Source organism: Lycorma delicatula, chromosome 4 (genome assembly GCF_047948215.1).
Source record: "Lycorma delicatula isolate Av1 chromosome 4, ASM4794821v1, whole genome shotgun sequence".
NCBI lineage: Eukaryota > Metazoa > Arthropoda > Insecta > Hemiptera > Fulgoridae > Lycorma > Lycorma delicatula.
The window spans coordinates 19,562,521-19,583,236 of NC_134458.1; the positions used below are offsets into that span (position 1 = coordinate 19,562,521).

Here is a 20,716-nt window from a genome sequence, read left to right on the forward strand (position 1 = left end):
AACCCGACAGTAAAAAAATTAATTTACAATAATTTAAAAATTAATTATTTTTAATACAATTTTCCATAAGCCTTTTCACTGTCACAATCAATTTCATCAGATGTCATATTCTTCAATGAATCATAGATAATACCATCTTTTAGTTCATTTACAAATTATTGCTAAATCAATTTAAATACTACACACTTTCTTATTAGAACAACTCATAAGCAAAAAACAAATAAAAACATATATTTTCTACATATTTTCAAAGGCACCACTTATCTTATCTATCTCTCCTATGAGTGATAGTTGTGGTGCAAGTGTATTTTTTTCATCATGCATGTTTACATATTTATAACAATGATACATGACTCAACATTAATTAATTTTGATAATTATTATAACATTCAAAACACAGATACGCTATACGTTTTAAAATTAATTTTTATATCATTTTTCAAAATTGATGAACTAAGTAATTATAAGAAATTGAACTGTTATATTTTACCAATTTTCTGTAAAAATGATAAAAATATTAAAATTTAGTGAAACTAATGGAATTTTTAATTTATTTTTTACCCTACCATGTAAATACTTATACATAATAAATAGTTTTTAAAATTTGTTGAAAAAAAAAAACATGGAAATTCAGTTAGAACATAATTTAAAAACAATGTAAAATCAGAAGTATACATATCAGCAATTTACACACACTTGGTTAGATGTCAGTGTAAAGGTTAATTGTTTGTATTATACATATATTTCAGTGACCATAAATTTATAATTCTTTTTACAACTATATACAAATATATTGATCTCAAGTAATGGTATATAATTTTGTGTAAAACTGAAACATATAGCCTCTTATCTCTATGTACACTTATTACAGAATCTCTGTAATAAAAATAATAATACATATATTTTTTCTTCCACCACATTTCTAAATTTTTATTATACTTATATAAATAAATAATAAACTATACAGACTTACATGTAAATGTATTACATAAGTATCGATATGTAATACCTACATTTCATGATTAGTTTTTGGACTACTAATTGTTCCAGATAAATACGGGTTAATTTGTTGTCTAAAATTTGAATTGACATGATCATCTGCCCAAATATTTTGAATCAAAAGACGATTACTGTCAGGAGAACAATTGGCATTAGATTTTAAAGAATGTAACATTAAAGCGCTTTGCTCAGATTCTTTATTCTGTACATTTTCACTCATCAATCTACAATTAAATCCTGGTTCACTCAATACTCTTTCTGAACGAGTGACCTCGGTGGCAGCACTTAATTTTTTCTTCTTTGTTTTCTTACTGTCAATACAAAGATGACTTCCAGACAACTGTGCAAAAGAATCTATACGAGCAGTAGTACTAATGTTATCGATACTGATGTCACTACCTGATGCTTCAAACTTCATGTTATTTCCACTCGAAATAAGATTATATGATTCAGAATGTAACAAACGATTATCAAATGGCTCAGATAAATCCTTTTTTGTTGATTGTAATGATTGTTTCAAAACTACTACTTCAGAATCAATTTTATAAAAATCTCCTTCCTTTAAAGAACATAATGATTCTGCATTATGAAATGTATTATCCTTATTACTTTCCACAGAACCAGATCTCAAATTATTTGTACCCCTTTTAGAGTTACTGTCACTATCTTTTCGGGAATGAACAAAATGATCACTAGATGTTCTAGCAGGGTCCTTTTTTGGTGACTGAAAAGATTTTTTCAACATCAATCTATCAAACTCTGAACTGCCTTCCTTAGAGACCAATACATTTCTGTCAAAACGTGCTATATTACTGCTGGAAGTCTTACGAAAATACTTTTTTGGTGACTGAGATGTCTTTCTAAGTACAAAATCAACAAGATCTTCCCCATCATCTTGTATTTCCTCATCATCAGAATCATCATTAGTTAAATCTATTATCTCGATTTCATTTTTGGTAGTGCAGCTGCTACTAGATTCACTAGCTCTATTGGTTTTCTCGTTACCGATATTCTTTCTATTCATCAGCAAGTCCAATGTTTCTTTTGAAAGAGGATCAAGTTTTACATAACAGGTAGAAAAATTTAATTTTGTAGAACCTGTACAAACCAAAACATAACATTGTATAAAATGTATATTTACAAATAGCATGTTTGAGAAGAATTTAATATAACTAATTCTCTTAAATTAACAATCTAATTACTAACACTGCATCTTTGAAGGAATATAAGAAAACTAAATGAAATTAGTTTGATGAAATTATCTTCCAGTCATACTTCAGGAAAGGAATGAAGGTATAAAACATGAACTTCTTACATGTGGGAAATTAATATTAGGTGCCAGACTAATATTAACATCAAGACCTTTTACAGACCACTTACTATTACAAATTTACATCTTTTACTATCTTTACCAGATTTAATATTCTCTCCCTCCATCTGAACAAACTACTGATTTTATTCTGGAGATAAACAGCTTATTTTCACTTCTTAACAGCTTTTTAAATCATTCATACACAGTAAAAGTTTAATATAAATTGTTAGAGTATTACTTTAAATTACATTTATAATTATTAGTATCAATGATCATTAATGAACAAAATCAGTATATTATTCTGTTTATAATAACTTAAAACAATAACATTAATATTTATTTTGGTTCAACAATAATTTCTCATCTAATTATCAAAATTTATTTTATTTTAAAACTTATCAATTCATTTCACCATAAAATTTTGAAATCAAACCTATGAATTGTAATTTTTTATAAGTAAAATTTTATTCTAAATTTTCATCAATAATGTTTATTAATTAAATTAATTTATTATTAAACAAAATTTTGAGATACTGTTCAATAATGAACCAGGAATTATTCCACAGTTAGTCAGACATTCAGACACACAGGACCCAGTTCTACTTCTTTCCAAATCGAGGAGCTCTGTATGAGATGAAAACAAAATGACACTTTGACTTATGATTTACTAAGATCCTATGTAATCAAATCCAAACAGCAGAATTTGAGCAGCCTTTTAGTACTTCTATTGACAAAATAAAATTTTTCAGATTACTGGTTATAGAAGGGTTGGTATAAATCAATGTATCCTCATTGAAACTAAGTCACCACAGAAGGGGCAAAATTTCACTAAATCATAGCCCAGCAATTTGCCTTAACAGTGCTCTCAAAATAATTCACCACATCCACGACGTAACTTGTCAGATCAAATCATAATGCTCCAAAATCCTCTAACCCAAGGCTAAAAGAACATCCTGTATTTCAAAATAAATAATACTCTGATATAGTATGAAATCACTTGCAGTTTCAAATCAGTGGCTTCCTTTTTTTTTTAGTTTGATATTCTCATACTTTATCGTTAACGTCATTAAGAAAGTTGGTTATGTTCTTATCATGCAATCTAGCCATGGAACACATGCATCCAATTTTATTTGAAATTTGTTTGTTCATATGACAAACTTCAACGGCACTTAAAATTAAATCAGATTTGTTTTTGGTTAAGTCTAAACGCTGCATAGTTTTTCATAAAGCCTTGTATCTTTCTCTCCTATTGATGATGACTAATCAGAACTAACATTCAACTACCAATTTCATGCTGATAGATCAACATCCATTTCTTTTATCCAATTGTTACTGGATTAGGTTTTAGATCATGGACCGTCATTTAACTCTACTTCTCCAGCAATCTTTATCAAAAACTTATTCCACTTCGGTTCTCTTTATAAGGTTTTCCTTTTACACAATATATCCAAATAATCTGATAGTAACTTGGTCTTTCTTTATAATAATAATGACTAAATTAAAGACTATTTTGATACTTTTCCATTAGGCATTCCCTCTAGGTGCCAACTTAAACATCTTAGTCTGCTATGTTCAATTCTCTCCCATAGCTCTCTACATACTTGATCATCTCTTATGGCAGTAATTTTTAATTAATCTCTTCTATCATTCCTAGCTTTGTTTCTTAAAAACTTTATCTAAGTTATCTGTATTATATTGTCTTCTTTTTACAGTTATCTATGGCGACTGTAAATTTATTCTATTCTGCAATTTATTCTGACATATAGAATACATATGTTAGAATAAATAAGAAAAGGAAACAAATCAATCTTCTTATACAACCTCACTTTAAACATAGCACAATATTATAACAAAATTTTAAGTCAAAATCAAAATCTTTTAACTTATAAACATGTGTTCAATGGTTTTTAAGCAAGCTAAAGGATTGAAGGACAGTTATAAACTTAACAAAACCTTAAACCACAGCTTTGAGTTCTGCACAGCTGAAAGCATTATGTATTTTTAAAAGCTATCACTAAATTTTGGGGGAAGGTAAGAAACCTTTTTTGTATACATATCTATTTTTGTTTCAAAGATTATATTAGTAAAATAAGATTTAATTTTCTCTAATAATTTCTTCTGAAACATATTAAAATTACTCAAAAAAATACTGTTATATCTGATAAAGATTCCTTTCTGACATGCTTTATGTCAATTTTCAGATTTTTTACTGTTATTTTTATAATTATTTTAGGAGTGACTTATTCAAGTTAACTTTCTTTATAATCATTGTTGTACTAATGATATCAATTTTATCATTCATTTGAAAAAATATTTTCAGTCTTAAAGTTATTTCATGAATTACTACTTATCCTTTAAAAAGATGGTAAATATTTTCTACATAACTGAAAATAATGAAGTTCAATTGACACATAGATTTTAAAAATGATTCAGGCCTGCAGGGAGGACAAAATTACTCGGGTTCTTGCAAGGAAGAATCATCAAATGCATCAACACGATTCCTCTTTGGTTGATTTCAATCATTAAAAAATTTAAAAAGTATTTTTTTCATTTATAATCCTCATTGTTTAGATTTCTATAAAAAATAGTTTTGGCTGCTAAGTTAAACAAATAGGAAACAATTTTAAATATGTTAAATTTTAGTTTCAGTTGCCAAGATTTTTTTACTTTGCTGGCATCAGAGTTCTAGACCTATGATGCAAGAAGGAAAGTATGGTTATCAATTAAAAAATGGGGTATGGGTTTTTGCATTTCTTGACATTTCATAATTAATAACATGTGTTAGCTTAATAATGTTTTACTGGATAAACTAATTTTGATGAAATTTTGTAGACTCATAAATGAGGGACAATTTGTTGGAAAATTTTTAGTCAATATCTCCAGGTGGGGTTAGGATCAATTTTTCAAAATTTAGCAACATAACCCCCTTTTATATTAAGCTCAGTAGATGCATACATGCATGCATGCATGCATATCTTACTATTTTTAATAAAAAATGTTGCCCCTTCCCCAAAAACTGAAAAAAGGCAGTCTTTTTATTTATTGCAGATTTTCTTCATGCTCCTAAGTATAACAGAAGTGCAAGTAACAAAAAAAAAAGAAGAAAAGAACGTTAGGAGCATATTGTGGGCAGGGGGCTGATCAAAGTTTAAAAATATCAATTTTTTAAACCTTTTTTATTTTTACATATCATTTTTCCACTACTTAAGAATAGATAACCAATGCCAGGGAAGTATTACAACTTAGTTGTCAGTTTTTTTAATCTTAGTTTAGTTTTAGTTTCATAAAGAAAGTTTTAGTGATTATTTTTTTAACTTTTTTTCCATCATCAATCTGATCATCAATATGAATTCAATGAGATTGCACAACTGCTGAATTAAAGGTAATTCAGGGTTAATTTTTTTCAAAGAAATGTTGCTTTACCTGTTTACATCCACATTAAAAACTGTTCTACAAGTTTCAGTTCTATTTTCAGTGATTTCAACACCCTTAAATAAGGGGTGATAACTAAAAACTTAAATTACAGCTATGGTTCTTTATGTTAGCACCATATATTACACAAGCATTTCGTATCATTAACAAATCAATCCATTATTGGTATTTTCAACTGCAACCTTTCTGTATGTGGTTATAATACTTCTCTAAACCAGAAGAGTAAATTACGTAATTAACATAATTTTTATAATTATGCACTATATACTGTGCATTAAGGCACATAAATGGTCTTTGACTGTACAAAATTCAATCATCTAATAAAACAAAACATACTATTTATCGAATATTTTTTCAAAATATAAATTTCATATCGCTATAAGCAAGTCAGATTTTCATAAATTTAATTTTTCATAAAATTAATATTTTTATACAACACATAAAAAGAAAAACATGAATATAAATAATTCAAAATCTTTGTACCTGAAAGGCAGTTACATTTTTGCATTTCGTTGTGTGAATTTGTTATACATTTTCTACACTTTGGAAACTTATAAAAGCGAGCACAACACTGAGTTGAAGTCAATGGATTATGCAGCTGATTTACACTATCAATACTAGAACAACTTGTTTTAGCATAATGTAAATATAGAAGAGTATTATTTATATAATTTGTCGCTGAAGCAGACATCTGTAAACAAATACAAAAAAAAAATTATTACAGAATAATATAAACAGACTTTAATATTTTTTAACATTTATGTAAACGTAAACACATCTGTTACAGTACAATGAGACTTGATAAACAACTTTTTCTCTGATCCTGTACAGGATGTATGCTGATATCTATGAAAAACCGACATCACCCTAGCAGTTCCTGCAACTCACAAAAAATATTGAACATTTCATTATATAACATATGGAAAGACAATCACAGATTTCAGCATCAAGATGAATTAAAATTTAATTAACAGTAACCCAAATCATTAACCACATTGTTTTTAAAAAAAATTAATAAAAATTCTTTGAAAAGATTCTATCTCTGTTTCATTTCATTACATCTATTTTAAAAGAGGAGCACATAAACAGTAGCCTGTGACTAATAGTTCTGTTAGTAGTACTTACTTAGTAGTACTGACTACTATTAGTAGTCAGAATAACCTAAAAGTTATTTTAAATAAGATATTTTCCAGTTTTAAGTGTCAAGAATAAAGTGCAGTATTCATGTAGGTATAAAATACAGTACAAAACTTAAACTTTAGCCTGTGCAGCTGTTTATCATTGCGATGCTACTATACTCCTTACCAATAGACAGCTGAGATTCCCAGCAGTTTCAATCTAAAGTCCTTTTTTTCTGCAAACCTTTTTCTATGCCATTAACTTAAATTATCAAATTACTGAATCAGTGTAGATAAAAATACTTTGTTCAGTGCAAAAAAATCCATACTGCAGTGAGAGCTGAAGTAATTAATTAAAATAATTTCTGCTATATTGAAAATGACACTAGATTTATAAAAATAAAAAAAATTAAAAATATCTTCATTGCAGATAAAATTCTGTCCTTTAAATTACGTCTTTTATAATTTAAAAATATCACTTAATACTAATTTTTATATCATCTCTTACAAGTTACAGGATATTAAAACTATACTACCAAGAAAATAGGAATAAAAAAATGTGGGTTCCTTTAATTCCTTCCTCTCAAATCGTACAGAGCTTCTACTAACAAATTGCAACTCACAATAATAATGCCCAAATGTAAAGGTTTTAATACTATATAAAATCCATTTTTTCTAATAATTTAATTAAAATACTACAAGAAAAAATTCTTCTTTTTAATTATAAAAAGAAGAATTATTACGTAAGTAAAATTATTTACTTACGTACATTAAACATTTTATTAAAAATAATATTTTACTAACAATTAAACATATAATTTAGCAAAAATTTACCTTTTACTAAAATTAAATATTTTATAATTCTAGTTCATAAATTGTCTCAAAAGCAGCATATTTGTTTATACCACTATTCAAAATGCATTAACCACACTCAAGATCAATTCTCCAACAGTGACCTTTTGATGGGTGAGGAAGAAAAGGTTGAAGGTAGTAAAAGGACGACCTACCTGGAAATTGGTCACAGTAACCGCAGCACTCTCATTTTCTAAGATAATCATAAAATAAATATGTACGTAGGTGAACACAAATAGAAATTACTAGATGCTAGTAATTTTGTAAATTTGAACATTTTTAAATTCATTAAATAAACTAAAAAGAATTACTTACACAAACATCTGATCGCCGAACTGTATTCGAGTGATTATCTCTGTTTACATATCGCTCTATTTTATCCACATGATGTTGAGTCAAAATAAACTTTCTATGAATCTTAAGTAAATATGCTCTCCCTAAATCTGATGACAAAGCAACATTATGAAAAATCTTAAGTTGAGTTCTCTTGGATAAATATTTCTTACTTCTACCTTTCTTATGAGAAAAAGGTGATTGTGGAGTATTTACTTGAACAGGTACTATTTCTTTTTTATGAGGAGCAAGATTAAATAAACTTGCCATATATTCATCCTTAAAAAAAGCAGACATGAATTAAGAAATGTATAACACAGGTTTTTTAAATCCTGTTGGAAATATTATAATATAAATATCTACACATATTATAAAATAATACACCGCATAGAAACCTACTTCAGTTTTAATGCCCAATGAATTGGATAACTTTTTTTCAATTACACTAGTACATGATACATATCGTAAAGATTCATCCAAACATGTGGGGGTTGGCTTTAAAAAACAACAGTTTATTAAAACAAACTCTACAAGATTACAAATCAATGCAAATTTACAAACTATTCCAATAACTGTAATTCAATTACTTTCATAACCACTACTGTCCTAAGCGACATTAAACTACTCCGATCTGCTGTAATCCATCTGTGGATTGATTGTTCCATTTCTTTAGTCTTCCTTCTTCCTTGGATAGGTGCTGCAATAATACTTACTGATCTGGCTTAATATGTGACATCATTAAAAAAAAATCTTCTAGTAGCCACCAAAGCAATTATTCTTTACTGAAGTTAGTGGGGTGTGTCACTGCTTGTAGGACTGTTTTGTTTCCAGGGGTTGTATGAAAGATTAAGCAGATTGAGTCACTTATCAAGGCCAAAATTACTAATCTTCCTAAAATTGGAACCAATATTCAATTTAATATTTCAATATTTTTTATAGTCAAGCAAAATACTTTTCGAAGTATGACTTTACTATACAAAATCAATCAAAATTACAAATGCTTTATTATCTTCAAAATAACAAATACCATTTCCATATATAAGAGTAAATGAGAAAACTCATTTTTTCAATCTCTTTTATTAAGTTAATCAAATTCACCCTGAAAATAAGATTACTTCTTATTTCCAAGACATCAAAAAACCCTGTAAATTAATATTTATCAACTTAACAAACCAAAATATATTTTGTCACACAATTTTCTCAGGATATACAGTATAAAATGACAGGACAAATCTTGTATCAAGACAGCAATATAAATAAACATGCATTTATAATCTATGCTTGTGTAAACACTATTAACCTTTAAACTTTGACTCCAAGCATAAGATTTACTAGAGTTCCTCAAAATAAACCCCTAATTAAAAATATTTAAGAAATTAAGAAACGCAGGCAATAACAGAAATAAACCAAAAGTAAGCTAATTAAAGATTTTTATAAGTAAACTCATTGTGGACCAGAGAAACTAAACAGATTGATAATTTTATAAAATATTAGTGCCACTACTTATTCCCTTCAAATTAGTGGCTTCATCAAACAAAACTCTTTATTTTACTTACTGACTGCTACATGGCAACTTCTAGCAGTCAAGCATTCTATATTGCACCAAGTATTTTCTGGAACAGGTACTAGTCCCCTATAATGCGATGGCATATGAATTCAGTAACTTAAGATTTTACATGGTGCCTGGCAGTTTTTCCCAGTGCATTTCATTTCACCATTTCAGCAACCCCCACAAGCATTCAATGGTTTAAGTGTGAGCACTCCCACTGTGAAGATAGAAATGGTAATGATAATTCACAGTATAACAGTGGAATCCTTCTGTTTCCAGTGCATTGGTTTGGTATGCACACCAGGAATCTGACTACAATATACTCCCATCATTAACATTGTCTTTGATAGCACTTAGCAGGGTTTGAATCAATTTATCAACTTTCACAACAAACACTCGCCATTTTCACTTGTCACAAAAAAACCCACGGTTTTTAATAGATGCGACTAGCATGATTTATGCACCTCAAGAGCAGCGTCCATCAATTTTGACAACCAAACTGTTTCTCCCAATTTGATCTTTTCTGTGCTGTTCAATATATGCAGTTGACATACAGTTTCCTAATGAAATTATTCCAGTCGACTACTGTCCACACCCAATTCATAGTAATATTGAGCAAACTTCATAAATCGAATGCCCAATTAGATAGAAAAAAAATTGACAATCACAAAGCTTAGGTTCAAATTTTTCAAACACGTACTGATACGCACATTGACTTTTGACCACCAAGTGCATTTGTTGCAACACATACAAAACCATCAGTTTTGTAAAGACACATTGTGTGTCTGTTGCAACATGTCCTGGTTCCTGGTAGTATGTCTTGCAGTAGCAGGAAGTCAATGGTATCGTGTTTGTTAGTTGGCAAATTCCAAACATTCATGTTAAATATTGATAACAAAATTCAATTGCTTTCATGATAAATGCACAGAACCAACTATAAGTAACCAGTTGCAGTATATTAGATAATTGGTTTGCTTGGCATTTCTCCTGCCACCATCCGATTCGGTCACCCTAAAGCAAAAGACCGAATGTCTGTGCCACAAACGGCTACTGAGCCTCGAAACAGTTTAGTGACCGGTGTCCTAACTCGCTCCTACAGCTAACCTGAAAATGTGGGCGCAATAAGTGTGGTACAATACACCACCACTCATTTGAGTGTTCCACCACCCACTTGTCATATATCACTAAAACGGGTAAGCACACCCCGTAGTTATAGGCACAGTATATTAGATACAAATATCTAGTTGAATTAATGTTACTATAATAAGGCAACCTACTCTTATCTAATATTTTCCATTTGAGGCATTTAATCAAAGAGCATTCCTATATTTTTGAACGAATAATCAGTGCCACAGGTATTTGATAACAGTACAAAAAGATCTTACCTAGTAAGAGATCTATTGAAAGAACTAACGTTTCAATTAATAATAATTTTTCATCTTCAGAGCATGCAAATTAATCCAAACGTACAGAATTTTTTTGTTTATTTCTACGTTATGGGTATATAGCTTGACCACAACCCATTCTTTAAGTTGCCTGTGTAATGCAAGTTTATTGTTCTTTGGTTATTTAGCAATCTTAATGTTACAAATAGTGTTTTGTAAAAGTTTATTTCATTTTTTATTAAAAAATCATATTTTCATATATTTTGTTCTTTGTGTCTTGAATATATAATAATGGACTTGACTAAAAGAAAGTGTTTGAAAATTGTTTCTCTTTCTGAGCATACCAGTATGACACAACAACAGATAGCTTCTGAGCTTGGTGTTGAACTAAGGACAATGAATGCTATTTTAAAATAATTTAAAGAAACTGGTTTCTTTTCACCTCTAAGTAAAGGTAAATGTGGCTGTAAAAGAAAAACTTCTCCAACAAAGGATCGGTCATTAATGAGAAAACGTAAACTTGATCCAAAATTATCTACTGTGGACTTAAATCGAGAATTAGCAATTAGTGGAACAGATTTACCCGTGACAACTGTTAGATGCCGACTTCTTGGAGCTGTATAGAAAGCTAGTCAGCCAGCTAAAAAGAAGCTTTTAACACTATCAATGTTAAAAAAAAGAAAGGCTATTAAAGGTCAAAGAACAAACTAAACTGGACCAAAGAAAACTGGAAAAATGTTATGTTTTTCACCACATTTTTATGTTCAGGGGCAAAGGGTTCCATATGTTAGAAAAGCATCATGATGGATATATCAAGATTCTGAAGGAAAAGGTTGTGAGACAACTTCAAAACAGATTTCCACAAGGCAAAGAAGTGTTCCAACACGATTTGGTGCTATACCATACTGCCAAAACAATGGAAAGATTTTTTGAGGAACGAAACATTAAAGTGCTCCTGTGGCCAGGTAACTCCCCAGACTTAAACCGATGGAAAATCTTTAGGCAACAGTCAAAAAGACTCTCAAATACAAATTGTACCATAAAAATTTACCTCATTAAAGCAATAATATTGGTATGGTTTAATGATGAAGAAATCAAAAAAATGTAAGAGGGTAAATCAAATATGAACAGGATTCTATTTTTAAAAAAAATGTATTTATTGAAAAATAAAAGGCAAGATAATTTATTTTCTACATAGTTTCTTGCTTTAGAAATACATTTTTCCCAGTGAGAAGGAAGGTTTTTTATTGCAGCATCGGAGAATGAAGCTGGTTGCGTCAGGAGCCAATTGCGCAAGAATCCCTTCATGTCCTCGTCACCTTCAAATTGTTTCCTTCCTAGAGCTACTTTAAGCAGCCTAAACAAATGAAAATTGCAGGGCAATAGGTCCAAGCTGTAGGGAGGATGATCAAGTTGAGTCCAGTGCATTTCTTCTAGTTTTGAGACCGTTAAGAGCTGCAGTATGGGGCCTGGTGTTGCTGTGGAGGGTGGCCTCTCGAATCAAATGGTCTTGTCTTTTGTGGCGATATGCAGCCCTCACCTTATTCAACATCTTGCAGTAGTAAGCAGCATTGATTGTGCGTCGCATATGCAAAAACTCAATGAGCAAAATGCCTTGCCATTTAAAAAAAAATGGTTGAAAGAACCTTCCCAGCTGACAGTCGAGTCTTGGCTTTCACTGAGGCTGTCTCACCTTTCCTCTGCCACTCCATACTGGCTTTTTTCGACTAGGGAGTGTAGTGGTAGACTCATGTTTTGTCATAGGTGACAATCTGACTCAAAAATGCATCACTTTCTTTCCCAAACCTTGCTATAAGCCTCTGACAGACCTCCAAATGTCTCAACTTCTGATCTGCTATCAAAAAGCAACAGACCCATCTGGCACACACTTTACAGAACTGTAGATTGTTTGTGATGATCACTTGACGGCTCCCATAACTTATTCCGATCTGTTCTGCAATTTCGGATACTCTCACCTGCCGACCATTTTCATGAATATCTCGAACCACTCGAATGTTTTCATCTGTACCAAGGATGGTGATCGTGTTTCTGATTTTCCACTTATTCTTGTCCTTCCTTGAACTCTTTATGCCAGAAAACACATGAGTCCTTGACAATGTTTGGTCCTGAACTGTGCAGTCATCTCCAGAAAATTTCCATTGCTTGAAGGAATTTTATAATTATGTGTTGCGCAGTGGAGAAGTGCACCTGTTGCTTTGACATCATGAACATTAGTGACAAATTGGTTGGAAGTGTGGAATGGCCGGCTCTCCCCACTCCTAATGACCTCATCCAAACATACTAGAAGTGCGGGCTCAGTCCTACCAACCGTAGACACTCAAGAACAAAAATCCCGTTTCTATTTGATTTACCCTTATATGTAAACAATTGTTAAATCGATGCCAAATTGTGTATGTGAAATGATTAAAAATAAAGGACATATTAATTACTAGATATTCACAAATTGTACAGATATGATTTTTTTTTTCTAGTTACTTTTTATTAAATAACATCTGTGTTCAGATTAATTTGCATGCTACTGTACACAGACAGTTTTTAAAAATAAATTTACAATATTACTATTACTAATGCAGTAATGGTACTAATATGACAGCCATTCAGAAATTACAAAAAATCTGTACAAAGTAATCATGCACATGACCACCTACCAATGATACAATCAGTTAGTACTCTCTTGTATTAGCAGAGAAACAGAAATTCTGCCAAACATGAAATTCAGAATGTTAACCAGTTTTTAGACAAAAAAAAAGTTCACCCCTGCAGAAATCTAGTAAGAAAATGGCACATATTTAATGAAAGAGAATCTAATATTCTCAACAAATAATATGCTAGATAAGACCTTTCTTGTGAAAAAAGAACTGAAGAAAAATATTCTTAAGACAAAAAAATTCACTACTGATAGATGACATATATGATTTCCTCAGGTTTCAAGGTCGGTCTTACAAGAAATTGCTGGAAAACAGCTAGAGTAAAAAATTTGTGCTGAATGGTTTCCTGATCTGTATGACAAAGTCAGATGGGAACAGCCCTGACATTTTTTGATACATTTTAGTGACAGGATGATAAATCTCTTAATAATGCAGTTACTGGAGATGAAACATACATCTATCACAAAACAAACAAAAGTTTGTTTCAATCAATGATTTTGCATCATTTGGAACTCCTTCAAAACTTTAGGAAGTCAAGCTGCCTTTGAGCAAATCAAAAGTGCGATGAACATTTTTTGAGACCAGAAAGACCTCTTACGTCATGCCAAATAGAACAGTAAATTTACACACTGTGAAACAATTAACTCTGTCTGTTGCACAATCCAAATTAAACCTACAGTAAGCAATATTATTTCATTTCATGATACACTTAAATGCAAAAACTGAAATGATACTTCAATAATCTGTTCAGTAAATATTCTAGCATCAACTACACAGCCATGATAAATCACTTTTTAAAATTATTTATGTTTTAAATTCATTACAGCCACAACATCTTTACTCTCTGGTGACCCTTGTTGAAGAAAGATACTTTCTTATAAGATCACTTAAATAAATATATACAGTGCCAGAGCAGATACAGAAAATCAGATGTGAACACGTTTGACTTAAGTAAATATTAATATTACTACATTTATAATACACACATACTAAAATTATTAAAACAGAAGATGATCAATGGATTATCTCTTAATTGCAATTTTTGTGTATATATATATATTAAAATATCAAATGTACATTACTATATTGAAAATACTAAATATATATTATAACAAATAGTAAAACACTAGATGTAGTAAAAAAGAAACAAGTGCAATTATCATAATGTAACAATTTAGAGAAATAATCTAATTGCCAGCATAATAGATATAAACCTATTATTAATTCAACAATTCATTTCATCAAACCACCCTTGGATACAGAAAGTAATATATATATAAATATATATATATAAATAATAAAATTGTTTACAATAATAATAAAAATAAGAAAAGAAGATAAGTAAAAATATAACAACCTGTAATAGTAATTATAATAACAATAATTATTAATAAAAATATTAATAACAACCCAATGTAACATTAATAAATAAAAGAAATGAACACAAACCAAAATATTACATACAGCTCCCAGTAACACAGGTGTCCAATGAAGAATATTGGAGTTTTAATGTTATTCAATATCTCTTAACTTTGATTTACAAATGAAACATAATTAAAAATGAAAGAATAACTCTTATAAAAATAGGGTTTTTCCCTAGAAGTGTCAATATGAGCACCTGTAGGGTACTCACACTGAACACCTTACTTCGTGTTACCCTTGGTGCTTGTCATGCAGTACATATCCAACCAACATGTCTGGAATAATGGAACTGACAGCTGCTTCAGTTTTGTCTCAAATCATGTGGAAATAGTAGGTAGTGAAGGCACATACATAACATCCCTTATAAAACCCCAAGGAAAAATTACATGGGATCAGATCAGGTGACTTTGGAAGCCATTGGAAAAAAGCTCTGTCATCGGGTCCATGCTGACCATTTCAGTGATCAGGGAATCATCATTCAACTAATCCCATATAAAGTTATGGCAGTGAAGAGGCACACCATCTTGTTGCCAAATAAAATTCTCTGGTCAGTTGTATTTGAGGAAAGAGCCATGTACGCACACAGCATATCCATGAAAGCAACTTCTGTTATGCTTGCTTCAGCGAAAAACAACATTAATAATTTGCTGTCAGGATATCACACAGAAAACATTTAATTTTGGGGAGTTCCTTTCACGTTGTAAAAGTTCACGGGTATTTTCCTATCTTCAGACATGGACTTTATGGTTGTTAACTTTTCCACTAAGATAAAAGACTAATCACTAAACACAATCCAATCAAGAAAGTTGTCATCTTCATGCTGCAATATTTTTAACACAAAGTCAGTACACACATGTAATCAGTAGGATTCAAAGCCTATAACAGCTGTAAATGATATGACATATGTAAGCATTTCCTTAGCACATTCTACATTGTCATCATAGATGGTAGGCAGCTGGCCAACAAAAAAGATTTTTTAGGACTATACAGAAAAGACTCTTTGACACGTTCAACATTTTCTTCAGACACCCTTGGTCATCCTGTACTCTTCCCTTTACACAGACATCCAATCGTTTCAAATTGACTATGGCCATCGATGAATTGACAAGGGTTATTGTCACTTGGAGGATCACAATTAAACTTTCTATGGAAGCACACGTTGAACTGTAACTATAGATTCACATTTAACAAACTACAAAACACAGAAGACTTTTGGTTCAGAAGTCGCCATCTCTACTAGTGGTGCTGTCAAGAGGAAAGATAATAGGAAATCAGTCTATGACCAAGCATATAACTAGAGCTGTCCTTTTTGCTCTTTGACTCTAGCCTTAATCAACACTGTATACTTCATCCAAGAGATTTATAATAAATTACCACGATATTCTTTCCTGTATACGTGGTAGAACTGATAATATAACATATTTTTGTTAGAAATAGATATTAAAAACCCGACATAAAAAAATTAATAAAGCATACATCGCTTAAAAACTCCTCATACAAAAAATAATTATGATTTACCATAAATTAAAAATACTAAATTTTTGAAACCATAAAGTAGACTTTTTTGAACAATGCTAATCTAGATCTCGGAACCAGAATATTTGTTGATCTGGTATTTTGTGTATGTTCCAACAGACAGGATTTAAATAAATCTATATTTGTAACCAAAAGTACTGCTAATCTAAAATATAAATTACTAGAAGTGTTAGAAAAGTGCTCCTAGCAAATAAAAGCTTACAGGGCATAATATTTCATCCCTGAAATTATTCCGATTGCTTTTTGCAATAAAAAAAAAAAAAAAAAAAAAATCCTGTAAGTCCCCCTCCTTATAAAATAATCCAATAACATGCAGCAGAAGATGATATAGCTTGAGACCACTATCAGAATTAACAATATTCGTCATTACTCTCAAAGTGTAAACCTGGTTAAGGTAATCTGTTAGATTGACATGATCTTTCCAGTTCAATATAACACCGGCTATCATTCATTCCTAAAACCTTGACAGATTTACTGATTCAATAATATCATGTCATTACTATTCAAATTTATTCACAAATTTTATTCTTTTCTTAAGCACATGAATGAAATTTATCAATTTAACCTTTTGCAGAAGAATTATCCAGAAAAACAATGTTAAATACAGAATATCAACTTTTTTTTGTTCTCATTTTACTCAAGACTTTCACTAAAAGAAACATTAGAAATTTGATGATTACAAATTACATAACTGTTTTTTTTTTACAAAAACATAAGTGTATAAGTAACAATAAAATGATTTAAATTACTGACAAAACAAATATATGACATTACATTAAAAAAAACATATATAACTTCTAACTAAAATATGACAAATATCAACTACTCCCCACAACTGTTCAGGTTCAGTTTTCAATTTTGTTTTTCATAATGTAAACAATACATAGCATTAGACTGCTCCCAACCAAGTCATGATGATGGCGTTACTAAAATTCTTCTATCACCTTTAATCTTCACATTTGACACTATGAAGTAATAAGATTCTATGTCCTTGCATTACATGAATAATTTTTAATCAAAAATAGCTACTGATTTTAGAATTAAAACCCTGTTAAATTGATAATCATTATATCATTAGTTTCTAACACTACAACTTTAATTATTTTAAAAGCCTATATTGTTCAAGATTCCTGCTCACATTTTATGAATTAATCATCCTATTGATATCGTGTCAATGAAATTAAATCCTAAAATTAAAAAAAAAATTGTAATGATTTACTTCATTATACTTTCTGAACAGAACTCTGATCTCAAGTAACTGAAAGCATAAGAAAATAAAAAATCATAAACATTCTGGTTTGAGGAACATTTTTAATAATCACACAATGTCATATGAAGTGAAAAAATAGAATTTTATCTGACCATGTTACTGTCAGTGATATTTTAACATAATCCATAAAAAAAACCAAAGATATAAAGTTAAATTATAAGTGACTTATACATACTTTTGTAACAGGATGACCCAGACTACTCAAATCATAACTGGATTCATTATTAGATAATCTTGAATACCTAACCATAGACTCTTTTTTTGATGACAAACCTGGCTCAAAATCAGCCTGTAATTCAGTTTGTTCTTCCAACATGGGTTGTAAATGTAAATCTAATTTATGCCGAATCACAGACCTTCCAGTCGGCTTATTTTGTTTTGTTTTTTTTTGTGATTTTAATATGATTCCCTCATTATGCTCCTTCCTTTTCCTTAAATTAATATTACTAGTAGAAGGTTCTGATTCAATGGAATCCATCTCAACAACTGTATCCTATTGAAAAAACATTATAAAAAATAAATAAAAATAGATCACCGGTACACTGTATTTTCAATTAACAACAATAATAAGAAGAAAACACAAAATACTAAAAAATTAAATATAAATTATCCAATGTAGTTAGTAATGCACTATAAAAGTGCTCATGTAGCAACAAAAAATAACAGTGAAAGGTAACTTAAAACTGAATATATTATTATATTACTGCTAGGTTGTATTTAAATAAAAATAAGTATATATGCATTAAACATCTGACTGAATAGAAAACAGTTTAGGGCCAGTAAATACACTCATGGTTTGCAGTTGTCTACAATTTAGAAGTTCTAAAATGAAAAATTTATTTGTGTAAAGAAAAAGTTCATATTACACTGAACAAGGTGTTCAGTGTCTTAGGATAGTTTGTGATTAATAAATTTATTAATAATGTTCCCTTCATATTATCACAAAATACATTAAATGGTTAAATTACATTAGACAAATTCAACATATTAAAAAAAAGATGCAGTTATAACTTCAAAAAAAAATTATTAACTGTTGTAACCAAAAGAAATATGCAATATATTTATGTAGTGTTCATTCATCAAACAAGATGGTCTTTATGATTAAAAAATCAACCATTTTACAATCTAGAAACTGAATTCATATATTTCTAACTTTACTTTTAAGTTGCATTTTGAGTCGCTTTAGCACTTGAAGTAATCATGGATGAATTAACATAATTTTAAAAACTCCTTTTACAATTTTATTTTATATCTATCATTCTTTTGTAAAGTGATAGGTATAAATTCATATCATTCTATATTGCTTTCTTCCATATACAGATTCCCGTTAATACACTTAACTAAAATCATATACATCGATGTCATATACATGTCTTTTAAATCAGAAATCACATTACTTTTAAAATTCACAACTATGTTATAAGAAAATAGTTTCGTTTTAAAATCAGTATACTTTCTATTTGTACAGCCAAATTAAGCATGTACAGTTGTACATAAAACTGGTGTTAAAGTTGCATACACAGTAGAATAAACAAATAATCAAAGGTGACAAACACAGAACAGCTCATGTAGTAAGGACATTATTGTAAGTCTTTTGTAGATAAAGAATAGGAAATGCCTCCAGGTTAAGAACAAGAAAAATAAGAACATGACACATGAATAAGAAACACAATCAGCTAAGTTAGAATAATGTGATAGATGTAGTACGTGAAAATTAATTGAATACACAAACCATTTTGATAACTAGGTTTTCTCACATCGTTTAGAGTTTCTGCTCTTTGGATTATTTAATTAAGAAATCCTTTTTCAAAGGACTGAGGATAATAAAACTGTTCATCATTTAGAGACAGTTGTCAATACAGGTTTCACTATATATATAAATATTTACTTTTTTAAATTATTTAGAGTTTGACTGAATGTCAACAGCAGAGTAGTAGCAACTCAGCCTTTCATTCATAAAGTCCCAGGACCAAATCCTGGTCATGGTTGGAAGTTTTTACATATTAAAAAACTTAATACAGTTTCATACAGCCATGCGCCAACTTTGAGCTTATGAGCTTTGAGCTTTGAGCTTAGAGAATTAATAATAAAAAGAACCTTAGAATTTATTCCATTTCATTACCGATATCAATATTTAAAAATTAACCACCAAAACAAATTAATAAAACAAAACACCACCAGAGAGATGATTTTTTTATCATGAGGATCCTTTTATGGTCTCGCAAAAAGATCGGTCTAAGGATCTAAAGATGTCTCCTATATCAAGTTCTTGTTTTATTACTCTATTTAGGTCGATATCAGTTTACTAATATTTTTTTTTTGTGTTCAGTCATTTGACTGGTTTGATGCAGCTCTCCACGATTCCCTATCTAGAGCTAGTCGTTTCATTTCAGTATACTCCCTACATCCTACATCCCTAACAATTTGTTTTACATATTCCAAACGTGGCCTGCCTACACAATTTTTTCCTTCTTCCTGTCCTTCCAATATTAAACCTATTCCAGGATGCCTTAGTATGTGGCCTATAAGGCTGTCTCTTCTTTTAACTACATTTTTCCAAATGCTTCTTTCTTCATCTATTTGCCGCAATACCTCTTCATTTGTCACTTTATCCACCCATCTGATTTTTAACATTCTCCTACAGTACCGCATTTCAAAAGCTTCTAATCTTTTCTTCTCAGATACTCCGATTGTCCAACTTTCACTTCCATATAAAGCGACACTCCAAACATATACTTTCAAAAATCATTTCCTGACCTTTAAATTAATTTTTGATGTAAACAAATTATATTTCTTACTGAAGGCTTGTTTCGCTTGTGCTATTCGGCATTTTATATCG

At 30.0% G+C, this 20,716-nt stretch overlaps 1 protein-coding gene across 1 annotated transcript in view; it reads right to left on the bottom strand.

Moving 5' to 3' along the window:
• Positions 1 to 564: 564 nt before the first annotated feature.
• The window catches only part of ova (ovaries absent), a 63,599-nt gene continuing 43,447 nt past the window's right edge, over positions 565 to 20,716 (bottom strand). Inside the window, exons 7-10 of the mRNA XM_075362444.1 lie at positions 18,053 to 18,370; positions 8,029 to 8,325; positions 6,227 to 6,434; positions 565 to 2,097 (exon numbers count right to left, since the gene is read on the bottom strand). Coding sequence (XP_075218559.1) covers positions 1,010 to 2,097; positions 6,227 to 6,434; positions 8,029 to 8,325; positions 18,053 to 18,370 — 1,911 coding nt within the window. The 3' untranslated portion in view covers positions 565 to 1,009. The remainder of the gene's footprint in view (positions 2,098 to 6,226; positions 6,435 to 8,028; positions 8,326 to 18,052; positions 18,371 to 20,716) is intronic.